General features: G+C 37.0%; 1 protein-coding gene across 8 annotated transcripts in view; it reads left to right on the top strand.

The window, feature by feature from the left end:
• The window catches only part of Syt7 (Synaptotagmin 7), a 703,683-nt gene that overhangs the window by 603,427 nt on the left and 80,219 nt on the right, over positions 1-20,037 (top strand). For 2 of the 8 annotated variants that reach the window (XM_074179628.1, XM_074179568.1), the window contains exon 2: positions 4,950-5,283. The exons of 5 other annotated variants lie outside the window; for them this stretch is intronic. In XM_074179628.1, coding sequence (XP_074035729.1) covers positions 5,219-5,283 — 65 coding nt within the window. In that variant the 5' untranslated portion in view covers positions 4,950-5,218. Of the gene's footprint in view, positions 1-4,888; positions 5,284-20,037 lie in introns of those variants that run through there. One more of the 8 variants, XM_074179593.1, reaches the window with a different exon arrangement.

Here is a 20,037-nt window from a genome sequence, read left to right as displayed (position 1 = left end):
CAATAAGCTTTGCACAGACTGGTTATTAGTCATATTAGGAAAAGCTGAATGAAGTTCCAGAAATTCACACAAGACGACACTCTATTACACAAGGCATAAATATGGTCCTCAAATTTTAGTATTCTATCGATATGTACTTCTATAAATTTAAAGCTACTTTTGTTCTCAATATCATTTCCAATGGGTATATTGTCAAATTCACATCTGAAAGTTACTATGCTAGTTTTCGAAATATGTAGAGACAGACAATTTGAATCACACCAACTCTTTACTTTCATCATATCGATGGATATGAGTTTAGTTAAATCATTTGCATTATCCTTCAATAATAAAGCAACACCTATACCATATTACCAGATCCTCGACACAATGCCATCATACTCACATATATATATATATATATATATATATATATATATATATATATATATATATATATATATATATATATATATATATATATATATATAAAACAGAATAATTAGTGACTGGATTAACTATAAGTCGATTTAATTCGTGAGGTTGCAGTCAATAGCTGGGTTGTTACAAAGAAAACTCTTTGTTATATGTTAAGCTTTCGTCACACCTTCGTCAGGACAACTACAATAATAAGATTATATATCTTGTAAAAAATATATAAATATGGAGAACTTACTAACGTGAGAATAAAATATAAAATGGTTCAAAAACAGATAGAAAAACATTAATAAATGACAGTTGATAAAAATTTTGGCTGACAATGTCAAGTGGGAAAATTCTGAATGATACTCGAATTACTAGATCTTTTATTTTCTTTATCATATTTCAGTAGGTACGTGTAAATTTTGCTAAGACTATCAATATCAGTTCGTTTATTCATTAAATGTTCTTCGCTATTAATATGTATCATTTCCAAAAATATTCTTTTAGTTGTATTGGTTTCTCTATCTGAAATATTTGGATTTTCAAAATTCATTTTATGATCCTCCGAATTAACATGTTCTGTTAATGCACAAGAATTAACATTTCGTCTACAGTCGCTCTTATGGGAAGTGATGCGACTACTTAGAGGTCTAGATGTTTGTCCTATATATGTTTTAGAACAATCCATACAAGAAATTTTGTATACTAAATTGGATTTTTGTTTATTTGAAATTGGAGCTTTTAGTTTACTGTATAATTTAGATATAGAAGTGACATTTGTTTCAGATATTTTGAGGTTATTATTTCGGAATACATTAATTAATCATACTTCGAATGATAAAAATAGAACTCCAACAACTTCAAACATAATTATCCAATCCGTTTTCAAAAAAATTGTGAGGAACATTTTGATAAATAGCTGGCAACAACAATGGAACACCAGTGGGTCAAAGCTGAAGGAAATAAAGCCGTCAGTAAAACAATGGAAATACATCCCAATGCCTAGGAAGCATCATGCCATCCTCACAAGACTACGTATAGGACACACAAGGCTTACCCATGGACATTTGTGATATTTGATATAAAATACATTCTCCAAGAATGTCCATTATATTACCAGCAAAAAAAGGACATTAACATCTCAAAGAATATCACCGAGATCTTAGGAGAATGCAGCGCAGCCAAAAATGTGATAAACTTTTCAAAACAAACAAATCTCTTGAACAAAATTTAGTAGCGTTACACAGTACCGTTCACTATCAATATGAATGTCTTTAATAACTGTAATAGTTGATGACACAATAAATGCTAATAAAAAAAATGCATTATCCGATTGCCAAAAAATGGTAGTATTGTCTGCAAATAGTATGAATTTTCCTGAGATATTTATACTTGTCAAATCGTTGAGGTAGATGAGAACAATGCTGGCCCTAGTATTGAACCTTGAGGCACATCATTACGTATTTTCCCAGTTTCTGAGCGATGGGTTGTTTCCACTATCTGCCTACGACCTGACAAATATGACCTGTACCAGCTCAGTATCACTTCTCTGAAGCCGTAGAGGGTGATCCACACAGTCGAAAGCCTTCGAAAAATCGCAAAATACTGCCTCGGATTCTCTTGCCAACTCCTGTAAACTCAAATATATCCATCGCAGTTCGAATTGTCCTGGCAAAACAGTCTGAATAAATGTGAACTGATTTGACAGATGTAGTAGCTTCAACAAGATGGTCGTTATTAATTGTGAAAGTTCTGAAGTCTCTGTGGAAATAGACAAATTCATTTCTGGAAAAGTAATTGTTTATGCAGATTCTCTAAGTACGTAATACAACGTACCGGTCACTAAAATTCTTAGTTGATATACATTCAATTCGTACTCAGTATATCACGGAGTTGAAACGAGCAAAATTATGGCTCAATATCTCTCAGTGCTCGCGAGACATTCTGGCATTGCCGTCTCATCCAACTTTCATACAACTTCCGAAAAACAAAGCTATTCGTAACTCCAAATTCATGTGAATTGCTGCACTTGCTGTACGTGTTCATCGACAAAACGGATGGGCCATTTGTATCTAGCGAGCTTTTTTCTTCCGATATTTCTCCACGATTCGCTGTTGTGTAACAGTCGGGATTGTTCATTTGAGACCGAGTTATCCATCTGGATATTCCGAGGGATTCAAATACGTTGAAGGAATCGTTTGTGAATGTCAACGGCAAGAGCTCGCAATTGTCTGCCGTCTCATATTCATCTTCGTTTTTAGGTCGTCGGTATGACTTGTCACTCTGAAAGGATGAGGCTGTATTCTGGAAGCTGAATAAAATATGAGTAAAAGGAAACGGAAAGAGAAGACGATTACTCTCCAAGAATGAGGAAGGAATCAGCCTCATTTTTTTTAAATTGACTGTAGTCATTACAACTCATTGATACAAAATATTCTGTTTAGGAAAATATCATTTCTTGGATTTAGTGAAGGGACTGTAGATCTATTGAAAAGTTACCTCAGAAATCGGACTCAGTCAGTATGTCTGGATGGAAAGTGTTCTAGTGTTTGTTTGAAGATGATTGACAATGTTTCATGATGAATTTCACTAGTTCAGACTTCCATTGTCTACTATATAAAATGATTTGAAAGCCCTGAAACAACTAAAAAAGGAGAATTAAAAATGAATAGCTGAAAATAACAATTATATCAAGCAAAATGAACCTGAAATGAAATGATAGTGAAATAAAATACACATAAAAATAAAACACTTGAATGAATAAAAATAAAGAAATGAAAAAAGAAAATAAAATAAAAAGTGGAGAGATTCCAAGTCACGTTAGTTCACGAAGTTTCGATTGTTAGTATCTACAATCGTCTTCGGGTGATGACTGGACTGATTCCTCCAAGAGATGACTATTTATAGATCGTTCGAGTACTTTCACTTATCCCCGCTTTCCATTTTCCGCTTCACTGGTTCCGTGGGAGATGACCGTTTTGGCGGGATTTGGCAATTTTTCGCTTGATGATGGGTTTCCATATGTTGCGTATTTCTACACTGGCTTGGCTGAATACGTTGTTGAACAACATGTATGCGGCCTCCTTGAATTTTCTCCTAAACCAATGTTCCTCTATGTGCAAGATCTCAGCTTGGGACCACTCGATGTTATGTTGATGGGTCCAAACATGGTCTGCTATTCCTGATTTGCTGGTTTCCCCTCGCTGTGTGTGTTTCTTGTGCTCGGCAATGCGAACATTCAATGGCCTCTTAGTTTCACCAATATAGGATTTTCCGCACTCACACTCACATGGTCTGCTATTCCGGTAAATGCAATTCTTGGAATCGCAGTCCGCGTTTGGTGGCCTGGTTTTCGTGAGGCTGCTACGAATAGTGTTACCGGATCTGAAGCAGGTTCTGATGTTGTACTTGGAACCAATTCTTCTTATCCTCTCCGATAATCCTCTGATGTAGAGAAGTGCAAGCACTGGTTGTGACGGCTTCTCTTCTTTGCGAGGCTTCTGCTGTCTTTTAGCCAAAGTATTTTCTACCATCGCTTTGGAGTAGCCATTCCGTTGAAGATTATTTTTGATGATGTCTAGTTTCTTCTCGAGACCTTCCTTCATATTACAGAGCCCAAAAGCACGGTCTAATAGAGTCTTGATGATTCCTCTTTCAGTCGATTGATGGCGGTTGGATTCGTGATTCAGATACTGTCCCGTATGAGTGGGTTTTCGGTATATAGATGTTTCCCACTTAGTATCGGTCCTCTTCACCAAAACGTCTAAGAATGGCAATTCGTTGTGGATTTCCTTCTCCACTGTGAAAGTGATGGAAGAGTATATTAAGGAACTCTTATTCAATAGATACTTCTTCTTCTCCTACTATTGTTTAGGTCTTACCATCAAAATTACAGTAATTACTGATGTATACGATAATGAAAATAAAAAATAAAATTGAAAAATCTATTCAAAAATGTTAATTTATCAATAAAAATCCATGATAAATTTGAATATTTGTAGGAAATTATTATATGAATATACATGTGTATATTATACATATATGAACATATATACATATACATACATATAGATGGAGCTAAAGAAGTTTTACTTCAGTCGTGTGGTCTAAAGCACACATCGAATCAAGAAAGCTCCATTCGAGCTTTGAAGTTTTTTTCACTGAAATTGAAGGTATTTTATCATCAAGAGAAGTCTAATACTCATATTATAAGTTTGAAACTTCAAACTTTTCGATGACTTTCCATAGATAATATTTTCGATGAGCGAAAACTTTCACGGTCGAAAATAACTGTGGCTGAGCTGTTTTCCGAGTTATTCGGCCATGGTCTGCGGTTTTTATGCCTGACGTTTCGCCTACTACTGCGGTAGACATTATCAAAGGCAATGAGTTAACGATCAGAGTGCTGCAGAAGTAGGTATGAAAACGTATAGACCACGGCCAAGAAACTAATGACATAGCTTCGACACAATCTATTTTCGCTTCGACATCTATAGGGTCAGGTACCAATGACATTCTAAACAAAAAACAATTACCACCCCATCCAGAATAAAAAGCTGTGCTTTGAGAACATCAATTTCATTTCCCTGTTAGCCTACTTTTTATTTGTATAATTGTGGGACAGCATTCTATAAACAAACAGTTCGCATGGAAATGTAAAACTCCAGTGGTTGTGATCGTGATCGTTCCGGGGCGTAAGGCTTTTCGATGTTATCCGGCGGAAAGTGTATGAAAATTTCGGGCTCCAGCTCGTCAAGGAGGAATTCTACAAGCGTGGTGCAGGCCTCAGAAGACAGTGTGTGAACCATGATGAACAATGTGGCAGGCGTTTTCAAGGTCTATCGAGATACTAGTCGCCTTCTTCGAATACTACTCTGCAAGGTATTTTTTCGTTTAATAAAATACACCTTATTCAGTGCTAGAGCAACATTGAGACAGTATAGAAAATTTTGAGTATTTCATTGCAGGTGTTCAATTATAACAAGTCATTTCAGTTATTTGTTATCATCCATAACTTTTTTTCAATGAATTCCTGATTCTTTAAATCTAAAATTTTTCTAACAAAACTACTGTGATTTTTTTATTTCCAGTGTTCAAAAGGAACGGTTGGAAAATATTTATTTCTGACGAGATTGAATGCACCAGACCTGTTCAACCGATTAAAATGAGCTCAAACTAGTGCTCAATCCTATAACTTGGATTTCTAAAGTTAACTGCTGAGTTTATATTGTCGTTTCCCATTTCTGGGAATAATATCAACATAAGAAGTCTGTTAAAAAAATAGGGGAATGTTCGTCATTGCTTGTGCATAATTTTTTGGCCAAAAACAACACCGTCATCATGCCTCAGCCACCGTTTTCACCAGATTTGGACCCTTGCGACTTTTTCCAAAATATCCAAAAAATCAATTTTGTTATCAAAATTAATAAGACATAAAATTTCACATTAATTTTGAATAGTGATGCTTGATTATTGAATTCTTCGGTTTCATTCTATAATTGTTTCCATGTAATAGATGATGTCCCCGACTAATTTTTGACTTAAATAAGTTTTTCGAAATTAAAATAAGTTTTTCGAAGGTATTACATGCTAAATTCGAATTGAAATCAAATGCAGTTCAATTTCTTCGAAACTCGATATTCGGAAGTACTTCTGAGTTTCATAGAGAAGAGTTCGCCTGAAGTAGGTATTGGACGAAGTTCCAAACTATTGCCAGTAACCAGGAGAAATCCGACTGAATTGGGACTTTGCTATATAACGAAGGGAACTATTTCACCGAATGGAAGTTTATACATCCAAATATTCGCATTTTCAAATAAATTTCAAGTGAAAGTCTCTCGATTACTCGTTGAATGGAAATTTGCAAATACTCATAGGATGAGAATATATATTCATTCATGATAGAATTGTTGAAACAGAAATATTTGATTTTTTTTTTTTTTTTTAGTCAAACTTCTATTGACAAGCTCATTTATAATGGATGCCGATATTGCTCATACTCAGAGTATAATTATAAAATATTCAGGAATATCAGAAGTGAGAAAAAACGCCCGATAGCTAACAAACACATATCGGATCAAATTTTTCACATTTCTTGCTTCAAATTTCAAAGAATTCATATTAAAATCAAAAAACTCAACTCAAAATCCATGATTTTTCACATAGTCAAATTATCATATTATATTCAAAACTTTAAGCAGTTTGTGATTGGTTATTTCTTCACTAAATTTTCCGATCCTTTTTTTGAGATTCCAACCTCTTCTGTTTCATAATGAGTGATTTTTTTGCTGGTATCTTTTTGACAAATCACGCGTGAATCGTGTCTTGTATCATTATCAAACTTGTGCAGTTTGGTCTATAATTTAACCATGAATCGACTCAAGAATGAACAACGCTTGCAAAATATTGAACTTTATTATCAAAATTCATGCTCGGTGAAGAAAGTGCGTCGTGCACTTCTTCCAATTTATGGGCAGTTTCGTCGGCCTACTGAGGGAGCTATTCGGAAGCTTGTGACTAACTTTCGAACCCAATTCATATTATTGGACATTAAACCACCAACACGCATACGTAGAGTGAGGACCGAAGAAAATATTGCGGCTGTATTCGCCAGTGTTCGTGATGACCGTGAAATGTCGGTTCGCCGCCGTTCGCAGCAATTGGGCCTCCGTTACTCCACTACGTGGAAAATTTTGCGAAAGTATTTGGGTGTGAAACCTTATAAGATATAGCTGGTGCAAGAATTGAAGCCACACGACCTCCCACAACGTCTAACGTTTGGTGAATGAGCGCTGGCAAAGTTGGAGGAAGATCCACATTTTTATCGAAAAATTGTGTTCAGCGACGAGGCTCATTTCTGGTAGAATGGATACGTTAACAAGCACACAAGCATTACAAGAGCTACCGATGCATCCCGAAAAAGTCACTGTTTGATGTGGATTATGGGTCGGTGGCATCATCGGGCCGTACTTCTTCAAAGACGACAATGACCGGAACGTTACTGTGAATGGCGAGCGCTACCGTGTGACGATTGACGACTTTTTATTGCCCAAAATAGAAGAATTGGACATGCCTGACATGTGGTTTCAACAAAACGGTGCCACATGCCACACGGCACGCGAAACAATGGCCCAATTAAGAGCCGCTTTCAGTGAACAGTTTATCTCACGTTTGGGGTCCGTCAATTGGCCGCCTAGATCGTGTGATTTAATGCCTATGGGTTATTTCTTGTAGGGTCATGTTAAGGCTCATTTCTACAGGGATAAACCAGCAACGACTGACGCTCTGGAAGCTAATATTGAAGCATATATACGTGAAATACCGGTAGATATGTTAGAGAGAGTGTGCCAAATTGTACCATGCGCATGGGCCATCTAAAGCGGAGTCGCGGACAACATTTGCATGAAATCATCTTCAAACATTGAATTATATTGATCGTTTTGTCGATTCCAATAAAGATTTCGTCAATTTAAAAAAAAAATTGTGTTGTTTTGAAAATCAAATCCTATACCTCTTAAAAAATCACCCGTAATTACTGATTCGAAACAACATTTTTCATGTATAATAAAAACAGAAAAGGGCCTAGTGAAGAATGTATTTCTGATGACGATCCCCAACTAAACTCATTGAATTATAAAGAAATCCTACTATTACGGTTATTACTTTCCGTATTCATTTCTAAGAATATTGCTGGAGTTTTTTTCCCAACACCAAATCGTTATTTTTAACACATCGACACGTGTTTCGATCACCAAGTGATCATCTTCAAAGAGGAATAATAAACCAGAAACTAACGCGAAGCTAACGCTATTCATGCTATTTAGATATCTAATACAGGTAAACCATCCAGTTGTACCACCCATACAGGTATACCAACCTAAATTAATTTTACAATTTTGCCTTATCTATTATTTTACAATATATGTTCAACTGTCATAGCTGTATTTAAAACAATTTTCGGCTATATTAAAATTAAAAAAAATTCACAATATTGCCTATCCAAATTTATTTTTGCAATGTGTCCTTATGTAGTAATCAGTAAACCCAACAACATTATTTCATTTTAACAAGCTATATGGTATGCTCTTTGGTATAGGTTCGTCATCGTTACTCATAATATTATTGTGTTTACTTATTTCTACACTCTCGGGCATCTAGTTGCCTGTTGTTGTTAACTTGTCTAACTAATCTTAATGAACTGAAGTCTATGGAATGGTTTTGTTGCAAAGTATGATGGGCGACTGCTGATTTTTCAGGTCTTCCATATTTCAAGTGTGCTATGTGTCCCTTATATCTTACTTTAATAGATCTTTTTGTCTGTCCATAATATTTTGCATCGCAGTCCTCACATTCAATTTCGTAAATTTCAGACTTTTCCGAATTCTCGACGAAATTGAATGTAAGGACTGCGATGCAAAATATTATGGACAGACAAAAAGATCTATTAAAGTAAGATATAAGGAACACATAGCACACTTGAAATATGGAAGACCTGAAAAATCAGCAGTCGCCCATCAAATTTTGCAACAAAACCATTCTATAGACTTCAGTTTATTAAGATTAGTTGGACAAGTTAACAACAACAGGCAACTAGATGCCTATAAGAGTGTAGAAATAAGTAAACACAAAAATGTTATGAATAACGATGAGGGACCTATACCAAAGAGCATACTATATAGCTTATTAAAATCAAATAATGCTGCTGGGTTTACCGATTACTTCATAAGGACACATTGCAAAAATAAATTTGGATAGGCAATATTATGAAATTAATTTTCATATAGCTGAAAATTGTTTGATATACAGCTATAACAGTTAAACATATATTGTAAAATAATAGATGAGGCAAAATTGTAAAATTAACTTAGGTTGGTATACCTGTATGGGTTACACCTGGATAGTTTACCTGTATGGGATATCTATATAGCATAAATAGCGTTAGCTTCGCGTTAGTTTCTAGTTTGATCTTTCTCTTTGAAGATGATCACTTGGTGATCGAAACACGTGTCGAGGTGTTAAAAGTAACGATTTGGTGTTGGGAAAAAACAAATTCCGGTAATATTCAGTACTACACCAAAGGTTCCAAACAGTGCGTCATAAGTCATTTCTAAGAAATGAAACACCTGAATATATTCAGGTGAATATATTCAGGATAGTATGGATTTTGAATGGTGTTATAACACTATTCAAAATCCATACTATCCATACTACTACTATGGCATTTGAGACAACAGAATTTCAAAATTGTCAAATTTTTTTCGTTCTCTTGACCCCGTTTCGGATGTTTTTTAAGTGCGTGTTTTCAGGCCATTGACATAAACATAAATGAAGTGAAATTCAATATACAGCCAAAATTCAGAATAACCAACTACAGCCGCACCCCATCCAACTGAAATCGTGTTCATCATGATAGGAATTAATTAAAACCACAATCCGGCAGCTCAGAGACCACCAAGCCGAGATACAATTAATAATCCCCTCACGGATCATAAAACTAATTTATCAAACGAAATAAGAATCTTGAAGAGCGATTTATATGAACTAAAAACTTTCAAATTCTGAGCAATATTTTTGCTTGCTCTCGGTTTTAAAAATCTGATTAATGATGCGGTTATTGTTTCAATTTGTTTTCAAACTGAAAGTTCAGTGATTTATTATATTCCTGCGATGTTTTTATCGAGTTGTGAAATATTATATAACGGGGTTCACGCTTGACAACCAATTTTTTTATTTTCTTTCCCCTGTTAAAAGAGTGAACTTTCTGAAACATCGTACACTCAAATTAGATCTGTGGCGCCTCAGTAGATTTGTTCACGATGCTTTCATAGAAATTAACCCTGAATCACCAGCAGTTTTATTGTTAGTCGGCACGAATTAAACAAACAGTAAAATAACAAACATTCTTTACAGTTTATGTAGTAAGGTAGGTCTAAAGTGAATGGGTCTATTCGACCCACCATCGCAACCCATAAGGGTTTATTGTGGCTCACATCTATCCACAGGTCAAATGGTGAGAGTACGAATCTGCCGCACTCAAAGAACCTGATTCGATCCCCAGCGGGGCAGGCACAAAGTATATGCTCTGCTGTTTCTTTATTTTCCAAACAGAGGCGACACACACTGTCTTCCGACAGTCCAAGTCTCTGCATGTGATGATTCAAATGACAGTGACCTGTGAGAAGGCCTGTTAGACATCGTAGTTCATCCCTACAGTAGTCCAACAACTGTTCTGTTTAAAATCTGTTTAAAATCTGTTTTTCCGTTAACCAGCTGTCGCACCCCTACGAACGACAACCCTCAGAAGTCAAAACTTGTGCGAGCTAAGAATTAACGAGGTCTTACCTTTTAACGTGTGATTCCTAACACGTGTTTGGAATCAAGCTTCGAAGGGTGAATAAACGCTTTGGAGTGAGCCAATCCTGGAAGATTCTGCCAGTCCATAACTCTTCTTGCCATCCAGGTGTTCAGTGTTGGTTTGGCAAAGCCCAAAGCGATGCCAATGACAGGTTCTGGTCCAATAAAGCCGCTTGCAGCACCCTCCTTTGCAAGAGAGTCAGCAGCTGCATTGCCAGGAATCCAGACCAGAGACAATCTGTTGAGTCTTCCTATCGAGGAGAGTTTTATTTGGCAGTTTGCTACCAATTTAGACTTGCTCGGTAGGAGCCAAGAGCTTACATTGCCGCTTGACTCTTCGAGAATATTTTTATTGACTTATGAGTGAGGTTGGATTTATCCAATCTCTCCGCACATAATTCAATAGCGTAAATTTCCGCTTGAAATACAGTCGTTCGAGTTCCTAGGCAGGTAGATAACTCTGTCTGTATGCAGTCTGTATGCAGTCCATCTAGCCTCTCTTTCCAGAAAAATGTGGAGAGGAGATAGATCTAGAAGGATCTCCATGGCCGCTGACGGTGTGGTACTAATGGCACCACTGACAGCCAGAAAAGCCTGTCTCTCTAAGCCAGAGAGCTTCACTTGGGCCGTTTTCTGTAAAGCCTTCGGCCACCAAGCAATTGCACCAGTGATCATTGGTCTGACAATCATCACATAAATCCAATGGATTTGTTTGGGACCTAAACCCCATGTTTCACCACAAATCCTTCGACATGTCCATAGAGACAGTCTGGCTTTGTGTGAAACTTTTTCCAAGTGAGCGTTCCAGGTGAGTCTTTTATCAAGGACAATGCCAAGATATTTCACCTCCTTTCAAGACGACAGATGACGTAACGGGTCTGATATACCGGGAACTTAAATTTCCACTGCCAGTAACCCCCCAAAGGATTCCGAAAATAAATTGACATAAAAAAATGTTCAAATCCTAATTCGACTGGGCTATTTGTTCAATTTTCTTCATGACTTTGAAATTTTAATGATTTCTCAACTAACTTATCCAAGTATTTCTTCCTAGTATTAACAATTTTTCATTTGTTTCATCTTCTCTCAGATCCAAAATCTGCTGACACCATTTTTGGCAAGTTCGAACTCCGAACATTAAAAATATAACGCGATTTCATTATTCATTGATCGAAAGTTGCGTGCTTCCGATGTGATGGTCTGTCAGACCTGTTGATCGTGAGTTTTTTTTCAGGCCAAGTGAGCCCACTTTGGCAACAACCCAACCGAAAAATATAAGTGTCTACTCAGAGCAATTTGATTCCAGAATAGATATTATTCATATCTGATTTGTGCCAGAAAAGTTTCGTGACATGTCTCAAAGAAAGTAATGAAAATAAATGAAAGGACAGGAAAGCTCAAATATATGTTTGAAAATTATTTTACAGCATCAGTTCATTCATTTTTGCAGACTTTTCAACGTATTTTACAAGGAAGGGAATTTCCTTTCTTGTTGGAAACTTGATCGGTTTCAGCCTATTCCCAAAAAGAACAAGAGAAACCTTCCAAATAACTATAGAACAGTCGCTTAGTAATATTAAAAATCATGAAGAGAGCCCTAAACCACCATTACTTTGTATATTTGGAAGGCTCTAACATCTTTAGCGACCATCAATATGGCAAATTACGGATATGCAGTTGGTAAGTCCTCGTCCACTAGATGGAGTGACAATTTGTTGTTTCGCTCCAACTTAGGAAGAGGAATGAAATACTCTGAAAGAAATTAATAATGATAATGTAGTTAGTTAGGGAAGCCACAGATTATGCTGTAGACGATCCCTCCCGATATAGAAGGCCCCGACACTCTGTCGAATGAGGCCCTCATGTCCCCCGTTAACGGATGAATAACTTTTTCATCCATCCCACCCCAGCCAGGTAGGGGTATCCCGTGAAGGGCGGCACTGATGTCTAAGGACTTCATGCCGTCACCAATTCAGTCATGAACCCATTGGTCCCTCTCAAGACCAACAATCAGCCAAAAGGGTAGGGGAGCTGGTCTCCAAACCTGGATGAAATGACGATGACATTCTGAATAATGATAATGTAAAGAAAGATTATTTATTGATGAAATCTTCTATCGATTATTTTTCCAATTGTTATCATTATCATCATTTTCAAACTACATTTCATATAATGAAAGAATATTGCGTGCTTTATAACAATCATAAACTTACTTTTCGTTAGGAAATTCATGTTCTGAGGATCGTCTTCTGCTTGTTTTCCATAATTACTTTCAAAACTGGTGATAGTTTTATGTTATATGCTCACCGTCAACAGTACATGTCTATCGCATACTGAACACTGAGTCATGCGAAGAGAGGAGAGAGAAGCACCTGTCCGACGAGAGAAGGGATGCTTGCCCGCCACTGCCGTATGCGTGAAGGGAAGGAAGGCTAGACAGACTGGCGCCGTTACGCGTTACGTAACGAAGCGGTTTCCCCTCCCATAAGAAGTTATTACTTCAAAAATGTTTCACATTGTTCAAAACTGGGGTCTTCAAATAGTCGTTCTCAACCGAAATACAGTTCATATTGAGTTCGAATAGAAATTCCAATGAACTCTGTCGTTATGCATGACCTCCCGTACTGTTCTCACGAACCGAAAACAACAAACACCTGGCGAGTTTCCCAACTTGGCAACAGACGAGAACTTTGTCCATTGACTTCTCCACAAGACTATCTCTCTAATCCGATTCCATAACTTTGTTGTTGTTCAACTTCTAATTAGGAGCCACATACTGGACGGGGGAATCCTGTCTATAAGTAGTTATTGGGGTGATAATTATGTATTATTACATAGTGGATGGTTTCATAATAACAGTTTTAGACTTGAAAGGACATATATATTGAAAAAATGAAAATGAATATACAAATTATCTGAAAAAACAATTTGTAAGTTGATGGATTGACACCTTTCAGAAATCACTAACTCCCTGGGTAATACCACGAAGGGTGTTGGATTATATTTGACAGATGTCAGTGCAGGATCCTCAATAGAAGCAATTCCTGTATATCCTGTTAGCGATACAACTCTGCCCAAATCGATTTTCAATTATTGCCTTCTCGTCAGTGTAAGTTAGTATTCATCATCAACATGAAGTCGATGATTTCCCACAATTGAAAATCTAATTTCTATCAGAGTATCATTCCTCGAACAAGGCTGAAGCGAACGATAAACAACATATTCGTCATTGCTCCATCTGCCTGTGAACGAGGTAAACAACCGCATATCCGAATGGCCTAATTACTCGTATAAGGAAAAAAATCTTCACATATAGTAAGGGGGCACACTTGAAGACTGACCGTTAATCAAATTATCTGAAAGAACAATTTCTACAACTCACCTACATCATAGATTAATGGACTGACACCTATATTACTTATAATAACCAACTATATCCCAACTATATCAAACCCCTAAAACCCCCACAAACTTTTCCACTTAGCACTTAGCCACTCAGCACTTTTGCGAAAAGCCAGTTTTTAATATCCTTTGAAAATTCTTCAGTTGGCTACTCAACACTTGTAGTTCCTACAGATTAATAACAAACAGTTGCTGCTTGGATTCGTGATTCAGATACTGTCCCATGTGAAAGTAGAGCATGTTTGGACTCAGCAAAATAACATCAAGTGGTCTCAAGTAGAGATCATCCACAAAAAGGAACATTAGTTCAAGAGGAAGTTCAAGGAAGCTGCATAATTGTTGTCCAACGACGCATTTAGTCAAGCTAGCGTAGATACATGCAACATATGGCAACCTCCACTCAAGCGGAACTCCCACTAAACTGGTGAAGCAGTGAGAGGAAAGACGAAGTCTATTTGATAATTACTTGATATTTATCATTTACCATCGTTGGTTGAAGAGTAGTATTCACTCCACTACTGTGTAGCCGTGGGTGTTTTCCCCAATAAATATTACAGACGTACTCATTTTTATAGTTGGCTATGAATTTCAATTATGACAGTTACTTTTATAATGATTGTATATGGTTATTATCATAATATTAGTTCTCGTCAATATGACGAAAATAGTGTGCAATGCTTGTACATTTCGTACAGATTTCAATTGAATTTCTAATTGTAATTTTCGAGTGAGAACTGATCAAATCGCCATTGCTTCCAAAAACAGTTGGTGTTGCTAGGCAACACATAGGTGTAAGAGTAAGTTGATCTACCGAACAGAATGAAATAAAATTTTCCACTTGATTAATTTATTATAAAAGAAGAACATTTTCCTTCCACAATTTATTTCGGACATGAAATATAACGTTGTTCAATTATGATGCCTTGAAATTCCACATGGGGATTTTCTTTACCCGCTGGAGTTAAAAATCACATCAATCAATCACTCTCCAGCTGAAACATCGTTACGGAACATCTTTATTGTGTACACATTTGGGTCACTCAAATATCGGGGGTAGGTCATCATTGTTCGACGGTCGAGCTGATGTCATTTTGAATGTCACATTTAGAAGATTGATGGAAGCGGTATAAAAAAATCTATTCCAGAGTTTTCCCCAAACGTTTTTACCCTCGTTAATGGAACTAACCGAGCTAACCTCTATTCAGTATTGCCTGGACATGCATACCACTCTCAGTTCTTATTCTCTTCTTCACATCATTGTGTAATCTGTAAGTAGGGAGAAAACACAAATGATAAAACCAGAGCCCAAATAATGCATCTATAATCCAATACCAGATAGCGCTTTTTCGATCCGCCAATGATCTCATCGGTGGTGCTAGGCTGAACCTCAAATGCAGCTTTTTCTGCTATACAGGAGCTGAAATCAAAATTCCATCCTCCTCCACTCACTTCCGAATAGTCCTCAACCAGCTGTTTGGCATTTCAGCAAGATTGACATTTGACGGAAGTCAGATGTCAATCTGACTCATCTGATTATTTGTTAAACCGGGCTGTTGATGTTTGAGAGAGTTAGGGTTCCGCCAGCCGAATAAAGTAAAGTCAACTCATCTGGAATTCTGGACTTCTCTGGCTTCGATGGTTTCCACCGTTCTTTCACACGTAATGCAAAATGGACTGTATTCTGGATATGGACTTATCGAAAAGAAATGCACTTTTCCGGGTCACGTTTCTCGGGTTTTTCGAGATTGCGATACGACTTGGAGTTGCTATAGCCATCGCGAGCTTCTCGGTGAGAACTGACATACCATCTGGCGGCTAGCCAGAAATTATGATACAGCGGAAGCAAAAAGTGAGGGCCAAATAATTTGATAGAGAATCTCAAATATTTCTGTTGAATGACCGAGTAATGGTTTTTGAGAATAAGTAACATAATATATAACAATTAAATGCTTAACCTAAAAGGGAAGAAAAAATTCAATTAAACTAGGAAGGAATGAGGAGTGAACACTGACTTTACTGTGTGCGTAGGGTTTGTACGGTGGCCCCCTTTACCTGGCAGGAAACTAGTGGTGTGTATCGCAAACTGATGTGTGTGTTATAGTACCGAAATTTGTGTATCTATGAAATAAAATCTCTAATAGTAACCAGAGCCACCGGAGGTGGTCTCTGGTTCTGCTTCGTCTGCCTCTTCCTCTCTTGTCCCTCCAGGTTGTCCCACTCTTGGAATCTGGGGTCGGGCCTTATCAAAGTCGTGATATTTATTTGCCTATTTGGGTTATGATAATGAGAAAATCTATTTACAAATATATACAGTTTTTCACTTCCACATGCGGAAGTCAGGGGAGGTAAAGGAGGAGAACAGGTATGGGAGTGTGAGAATGACAGAAGGGGGACTGTAATGTTGAGCCCAGGATGACAACAAAAGACACGCCACCTCACAGTCTCACGATTGGATAGTGGGAGGCGCTTCCATCCATGTTGGCGAGGGGCTCTCCACCCAAAAAAATTACACTTTAGCTCCTGTTCATGAGCTCACGCGAGCGTTAATAATAATAATATGTCTCTATTCATCAATATTAGAAGTACAAATTAAATAAAAATCAAAGAAATGATGAATAGGCGGAGTTCAGCTATGAGAGCTGCTTTTAAACCCAACCTCGACTGGTATGTATTTTTATTATTTTTTATAATATTCGGATATGTGAAAAATTGCCAAAATCTTTTGCATATGTCGTGCCCTATCACTGTCGTGTAAGAAACATGTCTTTCAACCTTTTCTTAAGTTTCTCAATGAACTTTCTTTAAAGTCTTTGCCGCATTGTAGGAGAAACTTCGAGTAAATATTGCTGTGGAATACCTGGAAATGAGCAAAGTATGCCTATTACGAGAAGTGCCACTGTATGATAGTGCAGCCAATCTTTCACGTAAGTAAGGCGGATATCCCGAAACAAGAATTCTATGCGTGAAACTGAGCAAATGGATTGCTCTCAGATATTTGAGTGGAAGCCAGCTAGAATTTCGAAAAGACGGACTTATGTGATCATACTTTCGGATACCGTAGGAAAATCTGACACAACTATTTTGTTTTCGCTGGAGTCGCATTACATCTAATTGTTGTAAGGTGGGTCCGTAGATACAATCGCAGTAAGCTAATCTTGAAAAAATAAGTGTTTCACAGAGACTCAACTTGAGACTTTTTGATAAAAGGTGTCTACTTGGATAAAGTTGTCTTGTTACATTGAATGACGTTTTACCCAGATGACTTACATGCTTCGTGAATCTCATGTCTGTATCTAACCACAAGCTCAGATTTTTACATTCATTCACAAAAGGTATTTTGTTATTGTTGACACGGATCGACAATGACTCACACACAATATTTCTTTTACTTTTGGGACCAAATAACATGACCTGGGATTTCTTTGGATCGATAGTAAGATTATGTGCACCAGGTGTAATATCTATAAAACCGAATGAACTATACAACTGAGTATCATCGGCGTAGTGATGTATTTAACAATACTAACAAATTCATGGAAGTCACTAATATAAATTGCAAAAAGGAGCGGTCGCAGGACTGAACCTTGCAGTACACCAAATTTTTTTGATATTATTTTTGATTGGTTACCATCAAGGTAAGTTGATTGGGTCCTTCCGGAGAAATAACTATTTATCTGTATATCTATCTACGGCGGGTCGAAACAGCGCTCGCTGGTGTTTGTTCAGAAAGGCGTTATGTTTTCGCTCTGGCTTTCAACTAACTATCGTCAAAGAGTATATTATGAATGATATGCATCTATATAATACATTGGTTTTGAGTCTTCATCTATTCCATAGAGTTGCATTTTTCAGTCTGAAAAATCCTATTTTGCGATTATTCTTATTCTCATTCATATTCGCATGGCAAACAAGCCATATTATTTGGTATCATCGTGAATATTTTGCTCCTTAATCTCACGATTTCTAAATTCATCATGAACACCATATCGAACCAAAACACAAAACAGTAAAAACTGTTATTTGTTACGGATTGAAATTTCATCGGTAAATTACAAAAAATACATTACTGTATCTATCCGTCCATTCATCTTCTCCCATATCAATCGGACATTTGACCAATCTATTGTTAAAATCAAATTACAGACATTAACGTTTGTTTTCTTGACAGTGAAACTGTGGTCTTGTCAGTATGATGCTATGATGAATGTTGGAATAGTACCAATTCAAATGATTATTGGGGCAAAATGTGCGTGTTTCCAATTCCAGTTTATATTTCATTAGCAAAGTACAGTATAATACATGATAAAGTCATCCACATGAATGATCTTGTTTATCAAATAATATGTAATCTATTTATCCCTAGTAATTTCAGTGAGTGGTTGTTTCCAAAACACAGAAATTGCGTCGCACAATTATTGACTGATTACCAGCAATTTTCATTGTGAGGTTCAACTTGCAGATTTACTGAATTAATCGTTCAAACAGATCGAAAACATTACTCCGCCTTTATTGGTACATTCATAAAATTCAACAAATTCTGGACACTAATTTGAAATGGGACCTCCATATTAAATATACCGCCAATAAAATGATGTAATAGACGACTGCAATCGATTTGTCATTGATTCTCTGATACGTTCAAAAATACCCGGAGTATTCCTTACGAGATTGCAATTGTCAATTATCCGATTCCTCAAGTCATTCACATCGAGTACAGGAGTTTTTCAAACACGAGCTTTCAGGATGACCCCATAAATAGAAATCTAGAGGATTCATGTCAGAACTACGAGCTGGCCATTAATCACATGTTGTCTCTTAAAAGTACCGGTACTTCTAACGAAATGTGTAAATAATCTCGCGAAAAGTTCATGTAGGAGTCACCTGTTAATCTCACTGGTGAAAATATGGGTCAATCAGGTAGTCACCAAGCTTCCCTACTCGAACATTCAGCAAAAATTGTTGCTGAAAATGACCGTCCCTGATAACGTGGGGGTTTTCGTCGGCTCAAAAATGGTCATTGTGAAAGTTCATAATAACATCTCTTGAAAAATCAGCTTCGTCGGTAATTAAAATATTTGGTAAAAAATTATTATTGTGCGCCATCGTATGAATCAACCATCTGCGAAACATTAATCTTGGGTGAAAATCCCGAGGCACTAGAACTTGGACCCGCTGTATATGATATGGGTATAGAACTGTCTATAGGTTTTTGGGCTGACTTCCAGCTGAAGCGCAATCTTCCTGGTACTATTTGAAGGATCTTCTTCTATCGCATCAGGTATAGCTTCTTCCAGTAAAGGCATTGTTACAGTTTCTGGCCTTCCACCACCTAGATTTTCATTAAAACTTCCAGTTTCACATAATCTTGCATGTAGTGTTCTAAATATATATGTTTAAAATATGTTTTCTACGTTAACCTGCTGTCGCACCCCTACAAAAGACAACCCTCAGAAGTCTAAAGTTGTGCGAGTTAAGGACTAACGAGGTGTTACCGTTTAACGTGTGATTCCTGACACGGGTTGGGATCTAGCAAGTGAAAATCGATCGTTCAGCCTGTGGCTTGAACCAGACTAACACGGTGGGCGATTGATTGAGTGAGCAAAGCACCTACGTCGAACCAACCGACTACCGACCTTCCGCAGCATTAGTTAAAGCGGGTGTTCATGATATGCAAACTGGCTAGATATGAATAAAACACGAACGACAAAAAAGTTTTATTTTCAGTTGATTAGTCTAAAAAATTGAAAACTTGTGGACTGAATTTTCTGATACGTTTAGATGTTCTTAACGACGACTCTTTCCATTCTGAATGTAGACTGTTTCTTTCTTGGCCATTCCAATTCAATGTTTTGTCACTTGGAAAACAAATCATCATGATTA

The sequence above is a fragment of the Leptinotarsa decemlineata genome, unplaced genomic scaffold (genome assembly GCF_025532065.1).
Source record: "Leptinotarsa decemlineata unplaced genomic scaffold, Ldec_3_MD MMD2_P_RNA_scaffold_1, whole genome shotgun sequence".
Lineage (NCBI taxonomy): Eukaryota > Metazoa > Arthropoda > Insecta > Coleoptera > Chrysomelidae > Leptinotarsa > Leptinotarsa decemlineata.
Note: the sequence above shows the minus strand (reverse complement) of the source record. Positions and strands in the feature narration are given on the sequence as shown.